The sequence below is a fragment of the Aythya marila genome (genome assembly GCF_965140915.1).
Source record: "Aythya marila genome assembly, chromosome: 3".
In the NCBI taxonomy this organism is placed as follows: Eukaryota; Metazoa; Chordata; class Aves; order Anseriformes; family Anatidae; genus Aythya; species Aythya marila.
In genome coordinates this window covers 84,429,256-84,450,320 of record NC_139044.1, presented here as the reverse complement: position 1 = coordinate 84,450,320, position 21,065 = coordinate 84,429,256, and the positions used below count along the sequence as shown (strand labels likewise).

The 21,065-nt window shown below is 42.2% G+C and overlaps 1 protein-coding gene across 1 annotated transcript; it reads left to right on the top strand.

The window, feature by feature from the left end:
• Positions 1-3,370: 3,370 nt before the first annotated feature.
• Positions 3,371-18,126, top strand: LOC309877118 (p53 apoptosis effector related to PMP-22-like). The gene is made up of 3 exons (XM_082758218.1): positions 3,371-3,615; positions 17,418-17,561; positions 17,829-18,126. The coding sequence occupies exons 1-3, from the start codon at positions 3,405-3,407 to the stop codon at positions 18,041-18,043; spliced, it is 570 nt and encodes a 189-aa protein (XP_082614344.1). The 5' UTR covers positions 3,371-3,404; the 3' UTR covers positions 18,044-18,126.
• Positions 18,127-21,065: the final 2,939 nt, after the last annotated feature.

Sequence of the window (21,065 nt, the reverse complement as noted above, 5' to 3'; positions counted from 1 at the left end):
CCAGAAGGGCAGTCGAGAGAGTGGACATGAACCTCTCCTTGCTGGAGGCTCAGTAATTTCCCCAACCTTCTTCTTCCAGATTGAGCCCTGTGTACGTAAACAACAAGTGCTAGCCTTCAGGCAGCACCTTCAAAACTGTAAGATCTATCTGTAATAGTTAAGGCAGAAAATGTTTCTCAGTTGCTCAGAGTGACTTCTCAGATGTAAGAGAATGGATCGTAAAATAATGTTAGCAAAGTTTTAAAGAGAAACAACTCTGGAGGCTTCTTGTTCACAAGAAGTATGAACATCATGGAATGAAGATGCTCTTTCTGTAAAACTCATGAATGTGCACTGCAGTTGGTCAACCCATGTCAATCTGCAGTCATACATACAGTTCACATGATAGGGTCAGCAGACTAAGGGTGGATGAAAATGTGCTACCAATTATTTGTTACCTTCTCCATCAAGAGAAAACTATTTGTGTCTTGGCTGAAGGGGGAAGATTGATGTTTTTAGCTCTAATGTCTTAAAATTGTTTGTTTTATCAACATCCTACTGATTACTGATTACTTAAGTAGCAATGAAAATTCATTAGGAATATTTTGAGATGCAGTAAGTGCACTAAAGTCTAAACAGTTTAACATTGACAGTGTATCTTCATTTTCAACAGATGATGCTGGTGTTTACTCTGAGGGGCTATCTACAAACATGGGGAAAAGCAGAAGAACCAGTTGCTTTCACACAGCTCATACACTGCAAAATACAAAGCCCACTGTGGGTATGTCATCACTTCAGATCGCAGACTTTGTAACAGAAGTTTTCAGTCATTTTTCCCCGTTTGCCACAGGAGTATCAGAATTACACATGATACTTCATTTTGTCAGCTTTGAATACATCTTCCTCTCTGCTGTCCCAGATACCACAAATTACCCTTGTATTGAGAGTCAGAATTGCTTGTCATTTGAAGTTACTTAAGGATGACAAAGATGAGCAAGATGCAGAAACACCTGCTGTGACTGAACACTACTCATCTTTCTTTCAGTGTGATAAATGCGTTTCGCGGTATCATCCTGCAAATGCTAACATTTGTGACAGTATGCATTCATTCAAAGGTGAGTTATGACAAAAACTGATGACAAATCCTTCAGTCATATATGGCTACCTAAAACAGGGATGAGCATTCCACAGGAAAGGGAAGATAATTTTATTCTTCGGCAAACACTGGCTTTCAAATATCTGACAGTGCTTGACTTCATAGTGGATTTCATCTACAAAATTGCTTTGATTTGGTTGTTTTCTGTGAGAACAAAAAAGCCAAGTGTTTAGAGAACTGCAACTGTTCTTGAAGGACTGAGAACTGAGAAGAGACCAGGTATAGACAGTTGAGTGAGGGCTACAGTCTACTGCCACGTGCATCAGTGTTTTTGAGGTCATTGTTTAAAAAACATCTCATATCCAAATCCAAACTTCTTTTGTCTCAGTCTTTGGGATATTTTTTGATCATCTTTACCTCAGCTGTGGCAACAGAAAGAGTATGTGTAAACAGATGTGAAAAGGTTGCAGGTACCAATATGTTGCAATAAGAGTGAGCTTCAAATAATATTTGTTTTAATGTAAATATAAGAACTCATTGTGTAAAAAAGATATATTACAGTGTGTTAGAATTGATAATTAAACTTTTAAGCATTATATTTAGGTTACAGATAACTGAATTTGTGGCTAGTACAAATGTGACCTACCAGAGCTCCCTAAAATGTCCTTTACAAAATATGGTTTCATTTTTCTTGAGGTTGCCTCTTATTTTCATCCTCAAAACAGCAGTTGAGATGTGTTGTTGGTTGGCTTTTGTTCTAAGTGATGCTCAGTTCCAAGGCCAAGTCTGTACAGATGTGTCCTGCTCTAGCGGAGGTCTGTTGAATGCTGTTGATGGACCTCTCACAACCTCAGGAAAATGGGCCATGACCATACTAAAGGAGAGTTGCTGCCAGAAGGCTTCAGCTAGCCAGAATTGCTCCAGCTGGAGGGTGAGGGACCAAGCAGCCACACCACTGCTAATCTACCACCAGGCTAACAAGTAATGTCTGCTTAGAGGTAAGGCACAGTGTCACATTAATCCATACAAATTGCTCTCATGGTGTAGATAATGGCTCTTCACTGTGCTGCAGCTCACTGGTGTGGATGTTCCAGTTTGGGTCTACATGAGCTCAAGAACTCCCGGTGCACAGTCCTGTACAGTGTATTAATTCTATGTAATGTATGAATTTATTTTATATTAGCTATATTATGGAATTATGAAAATTAATTTGGCAAAAAGCTGAGGAGCTTGCCATTCAGTATGGATGCTGCATTTCACCATAAAAACTGCAGTATAGTTGAAAATCCCTCTGAGTACATCAGGACCAGGCTTGGATGCAGACCTGACTGACAAAACCCACCATGGCAGCAAAGGATTCTTAGCATCCTGTGAGCTTCACCATGTTTCAGAGAAAACAACTTAAATCTGCAAATGGTGCAGCTGATTCCAGACGTGCAGACAACTGAAATACCGGGTTGAGGCACACGTTAGTTCAAAGGGAGAGCCCTACGAGCATGGCTGGGTTGTTTCCAAGCTGGCTGGCAGATCAACCCGCAGCCAGGAGGCCGTGGTTTGTCTCTTCTGCGTCACGCTCGCAGCACATTGCAGGCAGGCTCTGGCAGGCCCTGAGCCTTATATGCACAGCCAGATCCACATGTAGGGAGGCTTCGCAAGGCACAGTCAAACCCAACCCTAGTTTTCATTCTCTCACAGAGGCTATAACCTGAATATACTACATTTTTAAGGATAAACTCTTGTATTTTCTCCCCCCTGCAGCTATGTGTTAGCTTAATAACAGCTAGAGCATTTTTTTTTTCATTGATTGCCAAAGATAGGGTATCATTTCCTTTTTAAACGGAGTCCAAGAAAGGCATCTTTCAACCTGCAGGTGTCAAGTTTCAGGAGCAACCACCACCCTCCAAAGCAAACAGCTGCCTGGGCTGCCTCCTGCATTTACCTGCCCCATGCGAATCCCAGGGGAGATGCGAAGCTGCAAGCACAGCAGTGAGTTGCTCCTTTCCCTGGGGAGCGGCAGGAAGGAAAGCGTTAAATGCCGAGGGTAAACATCACCCTCTTTGTTACCGAGTCAGCAGAGCAGAGAGGATCCCACTGACAAACCCAGCCTGGCAACCTCTCCCTAGCCAGACTGGTTATTGCTCCGGAGGCTCTTACTCATTTGAATTTAGGAGGAGCTGCCTCCCTCCCTCCCTCCCATGTGTGTCCCGATTAAAAAGCTTTTCTCAGACACTTGCAGACCGGCTGGCAGGTACGGGTGCTCCCTTAGCTCAGCTGGGTCGGTAGCAGAGACAGCTCTCCTCGCCCCGCCAGCCTCCTGCGGCCCTGCACGATGGTGAAGTACGGCCTCGACTACACGCGGTGCAGATGGATCCTACCCCTGCTCCTGGGCATCGGCGTCATCTTCGGCATCATCGCGCTGGCGGGCAGGGGCTGGCTGGAGTCGCAGACCTTGCCCTACGTGCACCAAGCGTCGCTATGGGAGAGTTGCAGGAAGCCTTTTGAGGGTGGGGAATGGAGGTGCGAGTCCCTCATGGGTTACGGTAAGCATCAGCAGGGGCGACAGGGAGGGCTCTGAAGCAGTGGGTCACCTCTCCGAGCTCTTCTTCCCTCAGCTCTCCTCGCCGTATCTCCTTATATCTGACCTTCATGTAAGAAGCTATGGAAGATAGGGACCGACACCGAAATACATCAAGGTTTTTGAGAAACAGAATGAAGGTGCCCTCAACCCTGTGCAGGAAGAAACCTGGGTGCTTTAGGAAATGGCATGCATGGTACAAAGAAAAAGCCACAAGTGCAGAAAATATCACAGCACTTAAGACTTTTTTTCCTCTTTTAGAAAAAGCTGGTAAACTTTTCTCACTAATCACAGCTTTCCAGAACTTAAAAGATACTGTTGATCAAATGTCCAAGAAGCAAGTTGTGGGGGTAAGCCTGGAATGAGTGTGATAAGCCAAGTGGGGAGGTAGAAATGTACAAGTGGGGAGCTAGAGATGATACAAAGATATCCCCAGGGAGTGTCAGACTGCAGGATGCTGCTCCGGTAGGTGAGTCGTGTGAAGGAGCCTTCGTGTGATTATGAAAGAAAGCTTTAAGAGAAGAAAGCATTTATGTTTGTGTTGAATTTTGCTTAAGTGTGCTATTAAACAAGCTGTCCCAGCTTGAAGAGGTTTAAATGACTAAGTCTGGGAGGGTAGGCCAAGAGAAGGATCACTGTAAATGTGTGCTGTTTCTTAGATTTTTTCTGTATGTCAGGTATGGGCCACAGTCTGAAGCGAGTTATTGGGAGTGATGGACTGTTAGCCTAAGCCAGAAGGTTCAAGCTTTCTTGTGATTTATGCTGATGCTCACTCAAATTTTACAGAAGAACATTTTCTCTAAGGTTCAAATTCCAGCTGTTTTAGTTGAAAATGAGAGCTTGCAGAAGCAGTCTCAGAGGTCATTTATTACAGCTTTTCAAAAGTACTCCTGAAAGTATATCATCCATGGCCAAACTCTACCTCCTGTGCTCAGAATTAATCTGTAAAGAGTTAACTGTAGCCCTGTAGTGCAGGGCTGTGAGACAAGGCCAGCTCCATTCAGCCACATGCCCAGTCCTGCTCTCGGAGCTCCTGTGTCAGCTATTTGGCTGGGCATGGATCGAGCCAATTTGCTGCCTCTGGCACGTGGCATTGGAGGGCAGGAGAGAGACTGTGATGCTCAGCTGCAAGTATGTGTGCATACTGTGGGTAGAGGGACGGTGAGAAATGCCTGGCCTTCCTTGGTTAGAGTTCGCAAAGGGCTTCCCAGTCCTGAGGTTCAATGAAAAGTTAGGTGCTCCAGTTAGGCACTGTCTGTGTCATGAATGCCCATTTTGCCCGAACAGAGAATTTCAGAGGTTTCACCATGCTTCTCTTGATGTTACAAATGCTTCCAGGTCCTACGTGCTTGTTTGGCATTTCACTTCCTTCCTTACCCTGCCTCTCTCTTTCAAGCTTAAATTCTGCAGTTGTATGCACAGTTTCCCACTGGGAAGCATCTACAGGCAAACCAGGGAGGTCGTCCTCCTCTGGACTATCCCACAACATGTCATGTTATCTTGAATTACATCCTCAGTAAGTGCCACACGTCTAACGTGTTGGTCTTAGTACACACATATTCTCCAGAACATGCATTGGAGAGTCATCTGGCACTTTTGAAAGCGTTAGAAATGCTGTTCAAATGCTGCATGACTGCAGTACTCTCAGTGGACATATATCTAACAGTTAACTTCTGCAAATTTACTAAATACACAGAAAGCTTGAGCAAATCCTCCTGGACAACATTCCCAGGTGGAAAAGGATATGTCTGAGACAATGGAGTCATTTAGTCAATGGGACAATACGTAAAAGCAGAATGCAACAAATAAGCGCATAAGCCAAATGACGGTGGATTTTGCTGCCAGACCTTTGGCTTTGCAAGATTAATCCATTGCAGTGTAAATCTGGGCCTGTGCAAAACACAGGGGTGGGCCCCCCAGGGGGGTAGGAAGGCTGTAGACCTATCATGGTGCAAAGTCACGTCACTATCCTGCTCCTTTCCAGCCCCGTAGATGTAGATACCCACTCTCCCCTAATGCAAGTGGGGTATCTGCAGCACTACGCAGCAGAGCTGTGGTCCTCCTTGCTCTTTGTACTTCTGGTTTTGTGATTTTCCTACCCATTGCCAGGGTACCAGGACCAGGATCTATTACAGGAAGACCTGGGCTGAGCCCACAGCCTGATCTGGACTCAGGTCCCACCCTTTCCAGGCGAGCCTGCTAACAGTTCAGGTGTTACCTAGAGGTGGCCTGCAATGGAGGCAGCAGGAAACACCATTTTCTCTGCTATTTATGAAACACAGAAGAGGAAGGAAGGATTCCAGTCTGTTTTTTGTTTGTTTGTTTGTTTGTTTGTTTGTTTTGGAAGAGCAAATGAGCAATCTGTCACAGAGGACTGGTCTCAGCTCTCAGCCCTGAGGAGATGGAGGTGCTTTCTGGTCAGATTTCCTTCAGGCACCATGAATTCAGAGGTGGGATGTGTTTGGAGACAACCCTGTCCTCTGTACTTCCTATCATTCCATTCTTGCTCAGTCGGTGTGGCCTACTGAGGATGTACTGAGGTGTGGCTTGGGATGTCTCTTTTGGTGCTCCTGTCTTTCCTCATGCGGGGTGCAGGTGCCTGATGCTGGTGCCTTGGATTCCACCCAAAAAGCAAGCCCTGTAACAGCATCTCAGTTGCAAGCAACTGCAGGTCTTGCATTGAGTCTGATTTTACCCACCTCAGTGCTAGAACATGGGTTTTTAATAGTTCTGGGATTATGTTTATCCATCCTGCTCCAGCAAGGTCACAGAAAACAATCATTCAGTGTCTTGTGCCAAGCTAAACACCATGCTTGACAAACAGAGTGCAATTACTTGCCTTCCTGGGTGCAGAGATAAAAGACATGGTGTAAATAGAAAGGACAGAAACATTTTACATTTTTCCAGAGATTAATTCTTTCTTTCCCCCTCTATTCCACAGTTCCTATTTCCTTTCTTCTGGGCTTTATTCTCAGCTTCCCAGGCTGGGTACGTTCTGAAATTCAGTCTTCCTTTGGGGCTAGTTTCACTGACATGCATGATATGCACATCTACCCCAGCGGCTGCCATTGAATATGCTCAACGTGGCTTGGACAGTGTAGATGTCTTAATCCATTTCAGACATCTTCATCCTATTATAAATAGATCCAACTATAAAGATCTTGCAAGTTGTTCAATATAGACTGCAAATTCAGATCACGTTCTCCACCCGCAATGTTTGTAATTCACCTTGCATCTCTGCTGGTCTTTTGCAAGTGTATGAAGACAGTGGAAAGTGAGAACATGAGGAGTTTATGTACTCTACTAACTTCTCCAAGAGTCCAGATCTTCTGTTTTAACAATATGACACTAATACAGACATTACCAGAAGTCTTTTGCTTTCCAAGCACGTCTAGCTCAAACAAACAGAACTTTATAGGGAAAAATATCTAGTGCCTTAAGACACATTAGAAATGAATGGAGTTTAAGATGAGGGACTGAGAAATGCAAACTGTAGCTATACCATTTTCTGCTATTTGGAACAAGTACAGGTTTCAAGCTCATAACATGACTGAACCATTACAAAGACAGAGACAAATACTTAAGAGGTGGATAATGAGCACAATATGGAAAGTATCTAGCAGGGACATGGCTGAGCTTGCAAAGAAAACACAGAGGTTAAATCCCTTCATGAAGCTGGCATGGTATTCCTTTGTTTTTCTGGATTTTTTTGGCTGTATAACCTCTCCTGAACAAGGTGTGTCTCAGACCTGAGACAATTTTTAGTGTGTGATTTATTCCATTGCAGGCTCTGAAGATGTTTAAATGTGTGTCCTTGGCTAGGACGAATATCTGATTCTATTTGATTCGTTTCAATACACAATAAGATGTATAACTCAGGGGTACTTGTCCCATCTTATGTTCCACCTGGCCCTGCAGCCTTTCCATGTGCAGATGTTGCCATCAAAATATCTTCAAGCTTAAGCCTAGGTTGAAGTTGTTGGGTCATTTGCACGGTGCAAACAGAAATATTGGAAAAAAAAAGTCAAGAAAAGGTATTTTCATGTGACAGAATCCAGACTATCAGTTATTTTCACATCATAGTATTCAAATCCAGCCTTTTTCTAGGATGTCCGGAGAGTATTGCCTGTGGAGATTAGTGGCGGGATGAATGATTTTGCCATCTGGAGAGGACACATTTCTCCATCTTGTCTTCCCATGTCGTGGATCACTATCTTCTATCTCATTCCAGTATTATTTTGGACCGCGAATGTTAGTTCAATACTACAGGATGGGATGGCTAGTATAGTATGATTATAATGGAAAAAAACAGCTCAGGAATGATAGCAGATGAGTGTCTAAAGCATAAGTAAACAAAGGGAATGCTGCAAAAGGCAATAGCCTGTCAGGACATGAAATAGTCTACTTTATTCTCCTAAGAACCCCATTGGTGAGAAAATTTTCTTCCCTGGTTTCTTTTTTTTTTATCTTTTTAATTCTTTTCCTGTATGGAACTGTGGGTCCAGGAAACCTTTTGCAGTGATGAAGCCCCATTTATTATTATGGAGGAAGCATGTATGAATGGAAATCACTTGCCACTTGCCCCCTCCCCCCCCCAGGTAATGATACAACAGTGAGGTCCTGGCTCCACATCTCCTTCTGGAAAATTGCCTTCTCCAGCCAGACCACTGACTCATCACACCTAGGGCACAGGGCAGACTACACACCTCATTTTCCCGCTGCCACACTGCCTACATGAAATTGTTTAGCCTTCCCCCATGTTGCAATCACTCTGACAGTCAGGCATGGGAAAGCCTTCTCTTGCCTCAGGCAAGCGCCCTGAGCAGAACAACACAGGGATATTTCCAGAGGGCTAGACTGGGAGACAGTCCCCTTCAGCAGGGCCTGGGAGGAGAAGCAGCCAGTCCCGACTGCTCCTTAGCATATGAGGGTGTGTGCATGTAGGAAGAGAAATGGAGAAGGAGTGTAATTGTCCTTTGAAGGAGGGCTTCTCTCAAGTCACAGGGCCATTCTTGCAGGCTTTTCCTGAAGCCAAGCTTCTGCACCTAAACTTTTCCAGATAATGGTGATGTTCAGGTAGATTTGGAGATGTGTCCCTAAATATGGGAAACAAAGGCTGAGGAGGCTTCTGAGAAGTCCAAGGAAGGCTGTGTGGGAGCTCAGAGTGGAGCCAGATCCATGCTCCCTGCCTTACCTGCATTACAAGGCAAAGCACTGAATCCTTTGATACAGGGTGAAGTGAAAACAAAACCTTTTTGCTGTTCCTGTTGCATCAAAACCTGAAACAATTACATTTATATACCGTAATTTCCAGCAGTGTTAATGACAGTGCGTAGGGTAGCACATCATTGCCTAAGTCATCAGTCTCCTGAAAGTGTAACATTACTGAGGACTAACCAGTGAGAAATAGGATGACAAGATTAGTTACTTAATAACTTAGAATATTCAATAGGTATTCAAAATGTAGAATGCTAGAAAATACAGGCTTAATTGCATGTATTAAACTATATTAATGAAAATATCACAACAGCAATATATTTAAGGAACTCTAATGCAAGAGAGAATGATTTTTCCCCCCCTGAGTTTGTAGGAGAGACTCCATTGCTACTATAGAGGTAAGAGAAGAGATACAAGCCCAGAGCATTTAATTAGCATGGCAATTTTCATTCCTCATCTGCAATTGCAAATATGCTTTCCCTTGTAATTTTAGGGTTTGTCCTTTTTTATGTTTAGTGGCAGATTCATTTAATCAGACTCTTTTCTAAATAATAGTTACGTTATTCAGCAATTAACTCCACAGAGAGCAATTGCAGATGGCATCCCACTGTTTATCATCCAACATCCCTTTCAACAATTACAGTTAAATCACATGGAAAAATATCATCCGTGTGAAGGGTTCTCATCTCCCTGTGAGGATACGAACTGCTGGTGTCAAGGACTTTGCAAAGATCCTCAGTGCTTTGAATTCTCAGGATCTGAAGTCCTTGAGTGCATACCTTCGCTCACACACACCGGAGGCACCTCTACTGAAAATTTATGGAAACTTGTGGTTATATTCTCATTTCTCTTCACCTCATATCTTCCCCTAGTTTATTGAGGTAATCTGATACAACAGGGCTATAGTACTCTCTCCCTAGTCTGAATGGTGATAAGGTCTGCAAGGCTGATTTTGAATTCCACAGTAAGGTTAAACAGCCAGATTACTTAAGCAGAAAATCACTTACTCAGGAAAAGAAACACTCCTCTCAAAATACTATTATCTATTAGCTTTACATTTCCATATTACTTCTCACTGACAGCTTGTGTTGTTCTGAGCAACTCTGAACATGGCGAGTCGGCACATTTTTAATGCTATGTTTCTTCTTTGTCAAGCGCTGTTACAAGATCTCTCATCAATCAAAAATTCCTGGGAACTCAAGTTAGTTTGTGAAGTGAGGATGTTTACATCTGTGTCAGATGTTTCTGACTATGTCCCAAAGGCTTCTGTCTTCCTATTGGTACGAAACAGCACTTCAGCTCACAAACAGCTCTGCTGGAGTAGTAGTCTGCAATGGAACACACATAATGTCATGAATTATGTTGAATATGCACAATGTGTTTAAATCTGGACCCCAAAATAGGATATCTCAGTGTAGCTCCTATTTGTTCATTAACAACCCTATCAGCAGCAAGCAGGAAACGCTGAAGAATTTTAAGATGTATTGTCAAAGATGTCATTTTCATTCACAAGAAGAGTAAATAAGGCTTGCAAGATATTTTATGAACACAGAGTACCATCTGTTTGTATGTATTATTTTTTTCAAATGATAATTTTTTGCTTCTAACAGGAAATTAGATCCAGATTTATAGCTGCTCTCTGTTGGAGAGAAACTCCCTAGTGCAAGAGGCTACTTGCAGCAAGGTTTCAGAACACAGTTTGCTCACAGCATGAAAAATGCAGGTCAAGAGTAAGGAGAACAATACTTGGTGCATATGGAAATGAGATGTAAATTCAGTATTCTTCAGCCTCAGATGGCCCTAGGAAAATCAAACTTAAAAGGAGCTTTTTGGAAAGGTTCCACTCTGCTGTTTCAATTACAAGTTCTAGTTCATAGGCTGTGTTGTCGTGGAAGTTTATTCTGTTTAACTCACATTATATATTTTAACCAATTTTTAGCACAGAAGTAGTTAAGAAGCAGGTACATCTTGCCACTGTGTGATTAACTGAATTTATGTATATGTACTGATTCATCAATACCTTACCTGAATTATTTATCTGACCTTGCCCACCCCTATACACCCATTCAAGTTTAAGTCATCCTCTTTTAGCGTAAAATGAGTAGGAAAAATAGGAGGAAAAATGTTGTAGTATTACAACAAAACTAAATTTTGATCCCAAGATGTTTGCAGCATATGCAACTGCTTCTGAAGATAATGTGGGCTAGGGATATTCCCTAATTCTCTCCTGGTCAAACCTTTAATTCTGAGGCACAGTGCACACATTATTTTTAATAGCTAACTTACTCCCTTGGTGATCCCTTTGATGATGGCTCTACACGCTCTGCCACTTCTGCCTCCCTAGTGCAAAGTAAGCATCAAGGAGAAGCCCTCATTAATACAGGATTTGCAGAAGCCAGCTTCTAAGTCAAGCTTATACATGTCTGGGCTTTTGGTGAAATTAATTTGAACCACTCCCTCAAGACGTCACTGCTCCTCCCCTCAAAATGCAAGTCAGGATAGCTCCTAAGCTGGGTTGCTTTCCTCAGTAAGAGAAGGGGTTTTCAGAAGCCTTGGATGCAGGTGTTGCCTGTATAGGTTCACGACTAAAGTCAGTGGTTGGGAGTTCATAGTAATTTGCTTTAAATGAGTTAAAGTCCACCAAGCTGAATGAACCATCATCTTAGCATTAAGGCTAGACACTGTTTTCTGCTAATGCATATTATGTTTTACTCATAGATGGTCTATGCATAAGGGTTCTTTTCATTACTGTTGTAATTTAAAGACTTTATTATGGGGTAATCGGAAGTCATGATCCTTTCCCATTTATACTGGACCTGCTACTAATCACGGAGAAACTTTAGAATGCCAGTACTTAGTGTGAACCTAAGTAGGTTGTTCTCTGCCACAGTGGTTGTCTCTTTAGTAGCGACAAGCTAAATACTGGTTCCTGCCCACATAAAAATGGCCTGCATGTTATGAGGTAATACTCGGTTATTAATTGAGAAACACCTATTGACTGCCAATGAATTCTGAAGTAATGCTAAGGAAAAGAGAACAAAGTCACCAAAAAGAAGAACCAAAAATGTGTATTTTTTATTCCATTTCAAATTATATAAACTCACACGAGAAACAGGTAAGCAACCAGCATCAACTTCCCAAGGAAAATATATCCAGAAAACATAGATGTTTTAAGAACAATCCAGATACAATGAAGAGCACTGGAGGATAGAAGCTCAGAGAATAATACACATCCAGTCATGCCTTTGAATTTTTTTCTCCATTTTATTCTGTTCGTAAATTATCCGTGACTAATATGTGATTTTCCTCATTTTTATAGCCTTTCTGATACATTATTTTCAGTCAATAGCTTTCAGTCTGCATATACTGTTTATTCATAAGAAGCTGCTTTTAATAGTTTCTGATTTATTTCAGCTGTAAATGAATAAATGAAGTCAGGTATTTTAAAGACAGCTCTGTGATCAGCAAACAATTGCAGAGATTTTAATGTTCTCTCATTTCCAAAAAGATCGCAGAAATTTCTTGTAGTTTGGTTGGTAGAGGGTCGTGATTTTCAGAAGACAAGATTTTGCCCTGTCCAGCGTTAAAAGGAAATCCTGACTATGTCACTTACCTTGAGTCCTGGATATCAGTGGCTTATATATACACCAGCAGTTTGTAACCTTTCAGCTGATAAATCAAGCTTAGTGTTAATGAGTTTGATGGGTCCATGTAAAATGCAAGCTAAGGGGATATAAATTAGGAAAACCACCTTCAATTTAATTTCTTTCCAAAGGATACAAATCAAGGAGTCTTACTGTAAACACATGCACAAATTCAAAGCTGCAGACATGTTTTTCTACAGACATTTTTGCTTTCACATGGAAATGTTCTCGGTGAGAACAAAACAAAATGAAATGGATAAAACCTGGCTAAAGCAGTTCCTTTTCATAGTGAATTGTGTGCTCTGCAGAGTGTGCCACACCCTGGTGAAGAACGTCAGGTTGAGAAATCTGAGTTCAGCTTTGTTTCCAAAATAATGCTCTTTCCCTTTAATCAGAGAGTCATAAAACAGGTTGAGCTCTGCAAACTCAGTCTAGAAACATGCTCATTACGTACAACACAGAGATGAATCACCACCAAGGCAGATTTCAGCTCTTGTAAGAATTGCTATGTAAGACTGGAGCTAGAACAGCAGGATTTGTGTTTGTCTCCCTTGTTGGTATGAGGGATAACAAAGTAAACATTATTGTCTTTCCAAGACAGTTCTGCATTTCCCCCCTTTCTGTATTGAAACTCTCCTTAAAATTGCTGCATAATTTGCTGCAGTGGCTGATGTGATAAAATGATCAGCTGGTGAAAAGGCATAGATAATTTGTTGATGTCTGTGAGCTGACAACAACCATTTATTTTTCTTTCCAGTGCTAGTTGTATGTCAGCTTCAAGACAGGAGGAAAAGTGGATGAAGCATATTCTTATTGGTTAGAGCAGAAGTACTCCTGAACTCTCTGGTGTTCATTTCAGAAAATATGACTCAGAGACACTCTGGAGTTCGTGTGGTTTTGGGGGTACCACAGCAAGAAAGGCATGAGAAGATCACTGTGAACGTTTCTGTGTTTTGAACCAGATACACCAGGGACTCGGCTTACTGCTGTGCAAGGAAGTTTGCCTCCTTGTGTGTGAAGCACAAGCAGTGCTTGCACTTTTGCAAACTGGAGAACACATGAGGGAGTGAAATCAGGAAGGCAGGAAAACGGGGACATTCTTAGTCCTGGGTTTCTAATAAAGCCGATCAGCTTCCATATGGCTGCAGTCAGCAAGAGGATGTTCAGAATATGTTCAGATGGAGCAATACAAGAGGTAGTCATGCTACCTCCAAACTAACTTAGCTTTAATAGCACAGTAATAAAGCTGTTATTATTGTACACTGTCAGCTAATTACCTTGCTCAGAAGCTACAGTGAGCTCTGCAAGGGTATGGGTAGACTCTTTCTGTTCTCTAAATTAGCTCTGGGTCTCCTCACATGGCAGTGGGTTTCAGAAGGCAGGCACTTATTTTCACTTTCCAGTAGTCCCATATGGCTGCAATCACAGTGGGTAGTCTGGGCTCGATGACTACAAGTCATCGCTGACTTCTGCACAAGACACTGTAAATAGAAGCACTCCGTGCTCTGCTTAAGATAGGCATGAAAATTTTGCCTGTGTGAGATAGCAAGGTCTTGCTGTAAGGTTTTTGCTGTAAGATAAAGTCGCTCAGAAAATTGCCAGCTAAAAGGAGTTGAAGGGAGGGTGGTGTGTAGCTTCCTGCAAAGCCTCTCATAGTGCTTGTTGATTGGCTTTTTTTCAGCTGACAGAGGAGGTGAAAAGGGAGAAGTAGGACTGACATGCAGTGTTACAGGATCCTGCTGGTATTCCAGGACACTCTTGCATAAACACATATTTCTTTTCTAACAAGCAGATTTTAACTATTAAACAGCCAAAACATCACTGCCATGTGCGGGGACTGAGAAAACAGATCTCACGTACTGCTGTGCATTTTTACAGACTCAGCTTGATGTCCTGCAAGCTGCTGCTCCCTCCGTCCCTATTTCTCATTTTATGATGGGAGAACTTCCAGCTGCTTCTCTCTAGAGTCAAGTGTTCATTGAGTTGGTGTTGCACCAGCCATGGTGTTACATTCTTTGGACTGCATTACTTTTTTAATTGTTATGAAAAAACTTCTCAGTTAGGAAAAAAATATATTTATGTTATAATGTTTCCTTTATGTTAAAGACAAAAAAAAAAGGAAAATAAGAAAGTATTTGGGATCAGCTTAGCCACTTGGTTGCAACTAAATAATTTCCTAAAACCATTCAGAAGTGTTTCCCAATAAAACACCTATTCTGAAATGGTACTTTCAACAAAGCGTTTTGCAGCCTGTGGAGAAAAGAGCCCGTGGGAAGGGTGTTGCTGCTCAACATCACAGGGACTCTGCATTTGTGCCAAGCCTTTGAGAATCTGCTCTAGAGGTGCAGAAGACATTTGCAGTTGTAATGGCTGAGGTTATACATTCTCCCTCTGTTTTCTGACCCGTTTAATTCTTCTAATTCTTCTATTTCTGACCTTTTTGAGGAATTGTAAGTACTAGTCATATTTGTAAGGACACTAAGCTTCTCTAGTTATTCTGACACAAGGAAAAATTAATACCTCAGATACAGAAACAGTTGCAATTATCACCACATAATCTTTTACCCCAGAATGTAAGCCATTTACACGCTGTGGTCTTAGGCTCCTGAAAACTACTGTTTGTGAAGGACAGGTGGCAAAGTCAGGGTACTGTTCCTCAAAAAAAAACATGGTGGCTCTCCCATGGAAGCCTATTGCCGTACTGCAGCTGCGCATTGGTTTTCTCCCAACTTTGGGGTACATTTTTTTTATCTTTTTAGAAGCGAGTGTCACAAAATCGGCTGTTCGGTGATTAAGCAACGCATCCTAAATATGTAAGCATCCTGCAGCAAGCATGTCTCTTCTTGCCACGCATCCAGTGCCCTGCAGGCCGGGTGTACGCCCAACCTGCTTTCACACAGTCACCATACTTGTAACACTACTTTGGTAGAAACACCTGGGCGAGCCCCGAGGAGGATGGAGATGGCAGTAGGGGCATGGTGCCACGCACATGGCTGTGGCCATCAGGCACCCACTGGGCTCCTTCGTGGGTGATGTTTCCAGCCAAGGGGTGGTGATCGGCCACCAGCTCCTCCGGGCACACTAGGCTTTGGCAGACCTGCTGAGGTGCTCCCCGCCCATGCTGGACCCTGCATCTCCACAATTCTCTATCTCCATGCCTCCTGTAAACTTCTTAAGAGAAGAGTCTAGGCAAAAACACTGGGCTAGATGGTGAGACGCATCTTTGCTGTCCCTTCAGTTTTTCTCAGGAAGATGCCTGTTTACATGAGGAATAGTACAGTTGGGAAGTCCTCTAAAGGAGACAGAAACTCTTTGGCATAAGGAAGAAAACGGACAGGACATAAAATGGAAAGTGTAGTGCAATGATTAGACTGGATCAAGGGTCAAAAAGCAGGGGTGGATAGTGAAAAGTAAACAGAAAGGGAAATTGGTTTTGATGGGCTGAAGGGTTAAAAGTAAAGCTGACTCATAATCCTGACCCATTTTCCTAGTCCGATATCAGAGGGCTGGGGAAGAGCCAGAGGCAGAGCAGTGGCTGAACCCAGAGGGCTTTCACGCCAACACAACACTGGGGATGCTTTGCATTTTATTGCTTTAATTCTCTTATATGTGACCGTCCTTTAAGCCTTGGGCTACTACAGCAGCAGGAAAAGGGAGCTGAGATGAAGGTCATTTTCTGGTTCTACCTGCACAGGCACGCAAGCCATAGAGTGCGTAGGTCACCAACGTATACGATGGTTGTGTGGAAAAGCATAATAAATCCAAGCTATTTGGTGAACTGTGTCCTCCTCCTGGTTTGTCTGTCTGATGGTGCCTGTCCAGCTGCTGATGGACGGCACTTCAATGCAAAAAGGCCTTTACTGAACAACGCGCACCACGTTTGAGTTGAGTTCTAATCATCACCAGGCTTGTTTGGGCTGTGGTAATTTTACAGCACTGTTGCTCTATGTCTTTGGTTAGAAGCCAACACCTTGCAAACACACAGTGTAGGCGAGGGGGTGAAGTCTGTAAATGCCCAGCAGATTTAACTGCCTACTCTATCTACACACACAATTTTAAAAGTGTCAAAGCAGGCTTTTTACACTGAAAGGAGGAGGCACTTTGATCTCTTGGAGCAGTCATTGTGCTTAAAATATTGAGTAAATAATATTTTTTCTGTTGTTATAACAACACAATATGCTTAGCTCTGACATGTTATAACGTAAAGTTACATAATTTGGATATGAAAGTATTACTATCCTGAACAAGTTTTTCAAAATAAAACACTTCTGATTTTGGATCAAAAGGAGAGGTCAAATTTCATTACAGAATAGACACCAAATCTTTAGTTCCACTTAGGACACAGGGCTAAACAAAGGATAAAAAAAGTGGAAATTGCTGAATTTTGACATTAGTGGAGTATTGCCATGTTTTTACATTTGCATGCCAGAGTGGTAGTGCTTGTACAAACTTTTGTTTTGTTTTTGTTTAAGGAAGAGTTTGATTGGTTTCAGGGATAGTCCAGTTCTCCTTGCCCATGCAGAATGCTGCTGGTTTTACAGCATCTGCTGAGGTATTGATGTTTGTTAGTGAAGTAGAGTGTCCATTGTTAAATCTTTAGAGTCACTTTTTCTCTTGATTCTTAATTGTTAAACCTAAACAGGAAGCATGTATGCAAGTCCCATTGCATTCTGTAGGAGAGGTCTAAGCTGGTGTCCTTACACACTCTGCACTTAATGAATGATTTCTGGTGGCATTCAGATGCTCAGCTACAAGAGGAAAGAGAGCTCCCTGCTTTTCTTCTTGAGAGATGACCTTCTTTCCATGATTGTTTAAAATTAGCTGTTCACTATAAACCAGAGAAAAATTATTATTATTTTATTTTATTTTATTTTTTTTTTCTAATTTGCCTTCCTTCTGATTTCAGCTTGGGGAAGAGCTGCAGCTGCCACATACCTTGTTGGATTTATACTCCTCGTCATCTGTTTTGCTCTGGCCATCATAGCATTTGCCATTGATACGCTTCGGTTCAACTTCATAAGAGGGATTGGAGGCTTGCTTTTTGTGGCTGGTAAGAAAATATGTGAAACAAAGTTTAACTTGTGCAGGAATATCCATACTAGAACTGGCGTTTCTCCCAGCTGCTTCTATACTTGGTTTTATGCCTGTATGCACCTGAACTCTCAGTGAAAAAGAATGTAAAATCTGTCATGGCAGTGGATCTATTTCCAAATCCTCCAAAATATGGTTGGATTTAGCTATAGGTATTATGGAGACGGGCAATGTGATGAGTGTTAGTTTAATCATTTTTTTGTTTTGTTTTCTCCTGTTTCTTCAGCTGTGTTCTCCATCATGGGCTTGGTTATTTACCCAGTAAAGTTCTCCAGTGAAATTGAAATGACAGGAATCAATATGTTCAGCTGGGCTTACGGCTTTGGCTGGACCACTGCCATTATGGAAATATGCTTGGGATTCTTCTTCTGCTGCCTTCCTAACTATGAAGACCAAATCTTGGGTAATGTGAAGCCCACATATTTTTACTCTTCCCCGTAAACACCAGGAAAAATGCATTCATATTCCAGAGATATCTGACAGGCTATCTATGTTTTTCAGAATATTGTCATCAGATGCTAGTAGGAAAGTCTGGAAACTTTACAATACATGTAGAAAAACAGTACTGGCATTTTACAATAAAGTTATCTACTCTTTTGTGGACCTTCATATCTGATGTGGGTTGCTTAGGTTAAGTCTAAATGTTAAAAAAAACTTGCGTTTCCTCATTCATTCTGATGAGTGGGGGTGCATATGGATTTTACTAAATTTTATGTGCCTTCATATTTCTAATTAAATTCAGAAAAGAATTTATTAGCAGACAATGACAACAAAAAATGTATATCATCTTTCTGAAGGGAAGTGGCTTGCAGAAGTCCCACTTCATGTGTGTTAGTTTCCTTTAACCTGAAGATTTTGTGCATTTTCAGAAAGCCAAATGCCTTTATCCACTGACTGCCAGAGCAGCAAATCAGTCAGCCAGGACTTCATGGCTTTGCTTCCAATTTTCTATTCATTCAACTTAAGCCATAGGGCTACAGTAAGAAAAGGGCAAGAGAACCGCCCCTACCAAAGCCAGCACCCAGACTTCCACCCATCTATTTGGAGGGTAGGCTTTTATTACTGAGTATCAGTAAGAGTAAGCAAGGACCATTAGTAATCCAAACACCCTTAAAAATCCTGGGATGCCATTGCTGCAGCCAGCACAGAGCAGGCAGAGGGGATTTCCAGCCATCCTTGCAACCTACAGACCTGGTTTGAAGAGGCTCCTGGTTTGGCTTTCTCCATGGGCCTCTGCCCCTTTAATTGCCTGTATCAACATCTATCTTTAGAAAGCTCTGTTTTACTGTTCCAGTTGTTTTATCCAGGATAAAAGGGTCAGAAAGGAGTTAAACAGAGGTATGACTCCCCTTAGAATTTGGCTCGCAGGAGTGGACTTGGAGCAGTGTGGATCTAGGTATCAAACTTTGGTCAAAACGCCCTTTAAAATTAATTTGCTTGTTTTAAATATTCTAAAAGTGGAAAGTATGTACTGTAAAATGTGTAAATACCCCCTACCATCTCACAGTAAGACTTTCAGTGAGAGAAATCTTCATGAAACACTCTTTGGTATCTTATGCTCCACAGTGCTTCAGAGCTGGCAATATTGCAAGCAATGAAGTATACTCAACACTATTGGTTTCTGCATTGCAAACCCTCGCTTTATAATGTTGTTTTTCTTCTCTTACATAAAAAAAGGAATAATTCTACTGTGTGTAAAAAGGAGTCCCACTGAAATCCTTAAACAGAGTTGATTATTATCTTGTAATATATCTGCAATTTTTAAACAATCTGTACTCTATGAAAAGAGCCTTGCCAAGTATTCTTTACTGCAAAGAATGAGAGGTAGGAACATTATTTTAATAAAACCTCTGAGTAGCTAAAATTAATAAAGACACAGGCCTTAACTTTTTTTTTTTTTTTTTTTTTTTTTTTTTTTTTTTTTGAAACAGTTAATCCCTTTCACTTTTATAGATTAACTTCTAACTTAGATCAATAAACATGAGAATTGTATCAGGCCAGTGTGGAGTGTCTATGCAACAGGGACTGGCTAGACAAGAACTTGCAAATGCATTAAGAAGCTATTTCCTAGTCGGAAGTAAATGAAAATAAAATAAACACACATGGAAAAGCAATTTGTATAAAATGGCTTGCAATTTTTTATGTAATGTTATCTGTTTAGGGAAAAAAAAAATCGTAACTCTTTTCATTCTGCTTATAACACCTAATAAATGATGGTATCTGTGTATTGTTTAAAAACTGAGTCTTAGATTTTGTTCTCTATCAAGAGCAGGGAAGTGTGAAGACCCCAGAGTATTCTCTTCTAAGGCACCATGTTGGAGCGTATGGGTGTGTTGTCTGGATTTAAAGGGTGAGAGAAGTTTACAAATATAACATCAAAACAGCTTGTACTCAAGTGTTCCTCAGTGGACCACATCCTGGGACCTCGTTCACATCTACATGAATACTGAACTTGCTCTGTTGAGCTTATGGTCCACGTGGACTCAAGTAACCATCTGCATGGTTGTGTATTGTAGTGTGTTACAGCTCGCTTTCACAAGGAGGACAACCAGGCTCACCAAATAGGAAGCCGGTGTGGTCCTGCTCCATGCTTTTGCTCCAATGGATGCGTCAATCCCTTGAGGACGCAAAGGGGGACTCAAGCAACCACTGACTGTATTTGCAGCCTCTTTGCCATTATCTGAATGGTGACCCAACATCTGGAGGTGGAAAGGTGCACAGAACAGAGCAGCATCAGGGCTGGTGGTGGTGGCATTGCAGGACACAGCCCCGGTACCCATTCCTTGCTGCCACCTTCCCCTTCCTGGGAGGGAGGAAAGGTGAAGTGGCATCACTGACCCCAGCACAGCCACAGGGAACCCAGACCAGCTCCTCTCCATGAGCCCCCATGTCACACAGGGAAAGGCTTCTCTAAAGGAAGGCCAGCAGGCAGGTATCCAACACACAGAAGCATCACAGGTGCCAGAGCTCGAGTGTCCATACTTAAGGTAGCTTGTTTCCAGTCATAGAACAACCCAGGTTGGAAGGGACATCAAAAACACCATCATTTCCAAGATGCCATGGGAAAAGGGAGTCTATTATCTAGCACTCTGTCCAATGCCCCCCTGCCACAACAGGGCAACCAGCTACTCAAGACAGCATGGCAAAAGCAGAATGCAAAATGCAATGTTTTAACTGAAAAGGTGATGAATTCCTTGCCTAAAGGGACCTACAGGGAGGGACTCTTTGCCAGGGAGTGGGGTGATAGGACAAGGTGTAATGGCTTTAAAAGAGGGTAGGTTTAGGTTAGACATAAGGCAGAAATCATTTACTCTTAGGGTGGTGAGGCACTGGCACAGGCTGCCCAGAGAAGCTGTGGATGCCCCATCCCTGGAAGTGCTCAAGGCCAGGTCAGATGGAGATTTGAGCAACCTGGTCTGGTGGGAGGTGTCCCTGCCCACAGCAAGGGGTTGGAACTGGATGG

What these genes read in the sequence shown, in the direction of transcription:
- LOC309877118 (XM_082758218.1), top strand. Translation starts at nt 3,405, where the DNA reads ATGGTGAAGTACGGCCTCGACTACACGCGGTGCAGATGGATCCTACCC. An exon ending in CGAGTCCCTCATGGGTTACG is followed by an intron (nt 3,616 to 17,417) that starts GTAAGCATCAGC and finishes TTCTGATTTCAG; the next exon opens with CTTGGGGAAGAGCTGCAGCT. An exon ending in AGGCTTGCTTTTTGTGGCTG is followed by an intron (nt 17,562 to 17,828) that starts GTAAGAAAATAT and finishes CTGTTTCTTCAG; the next exon opens with CTGTGTTCTCCATCATGGGC.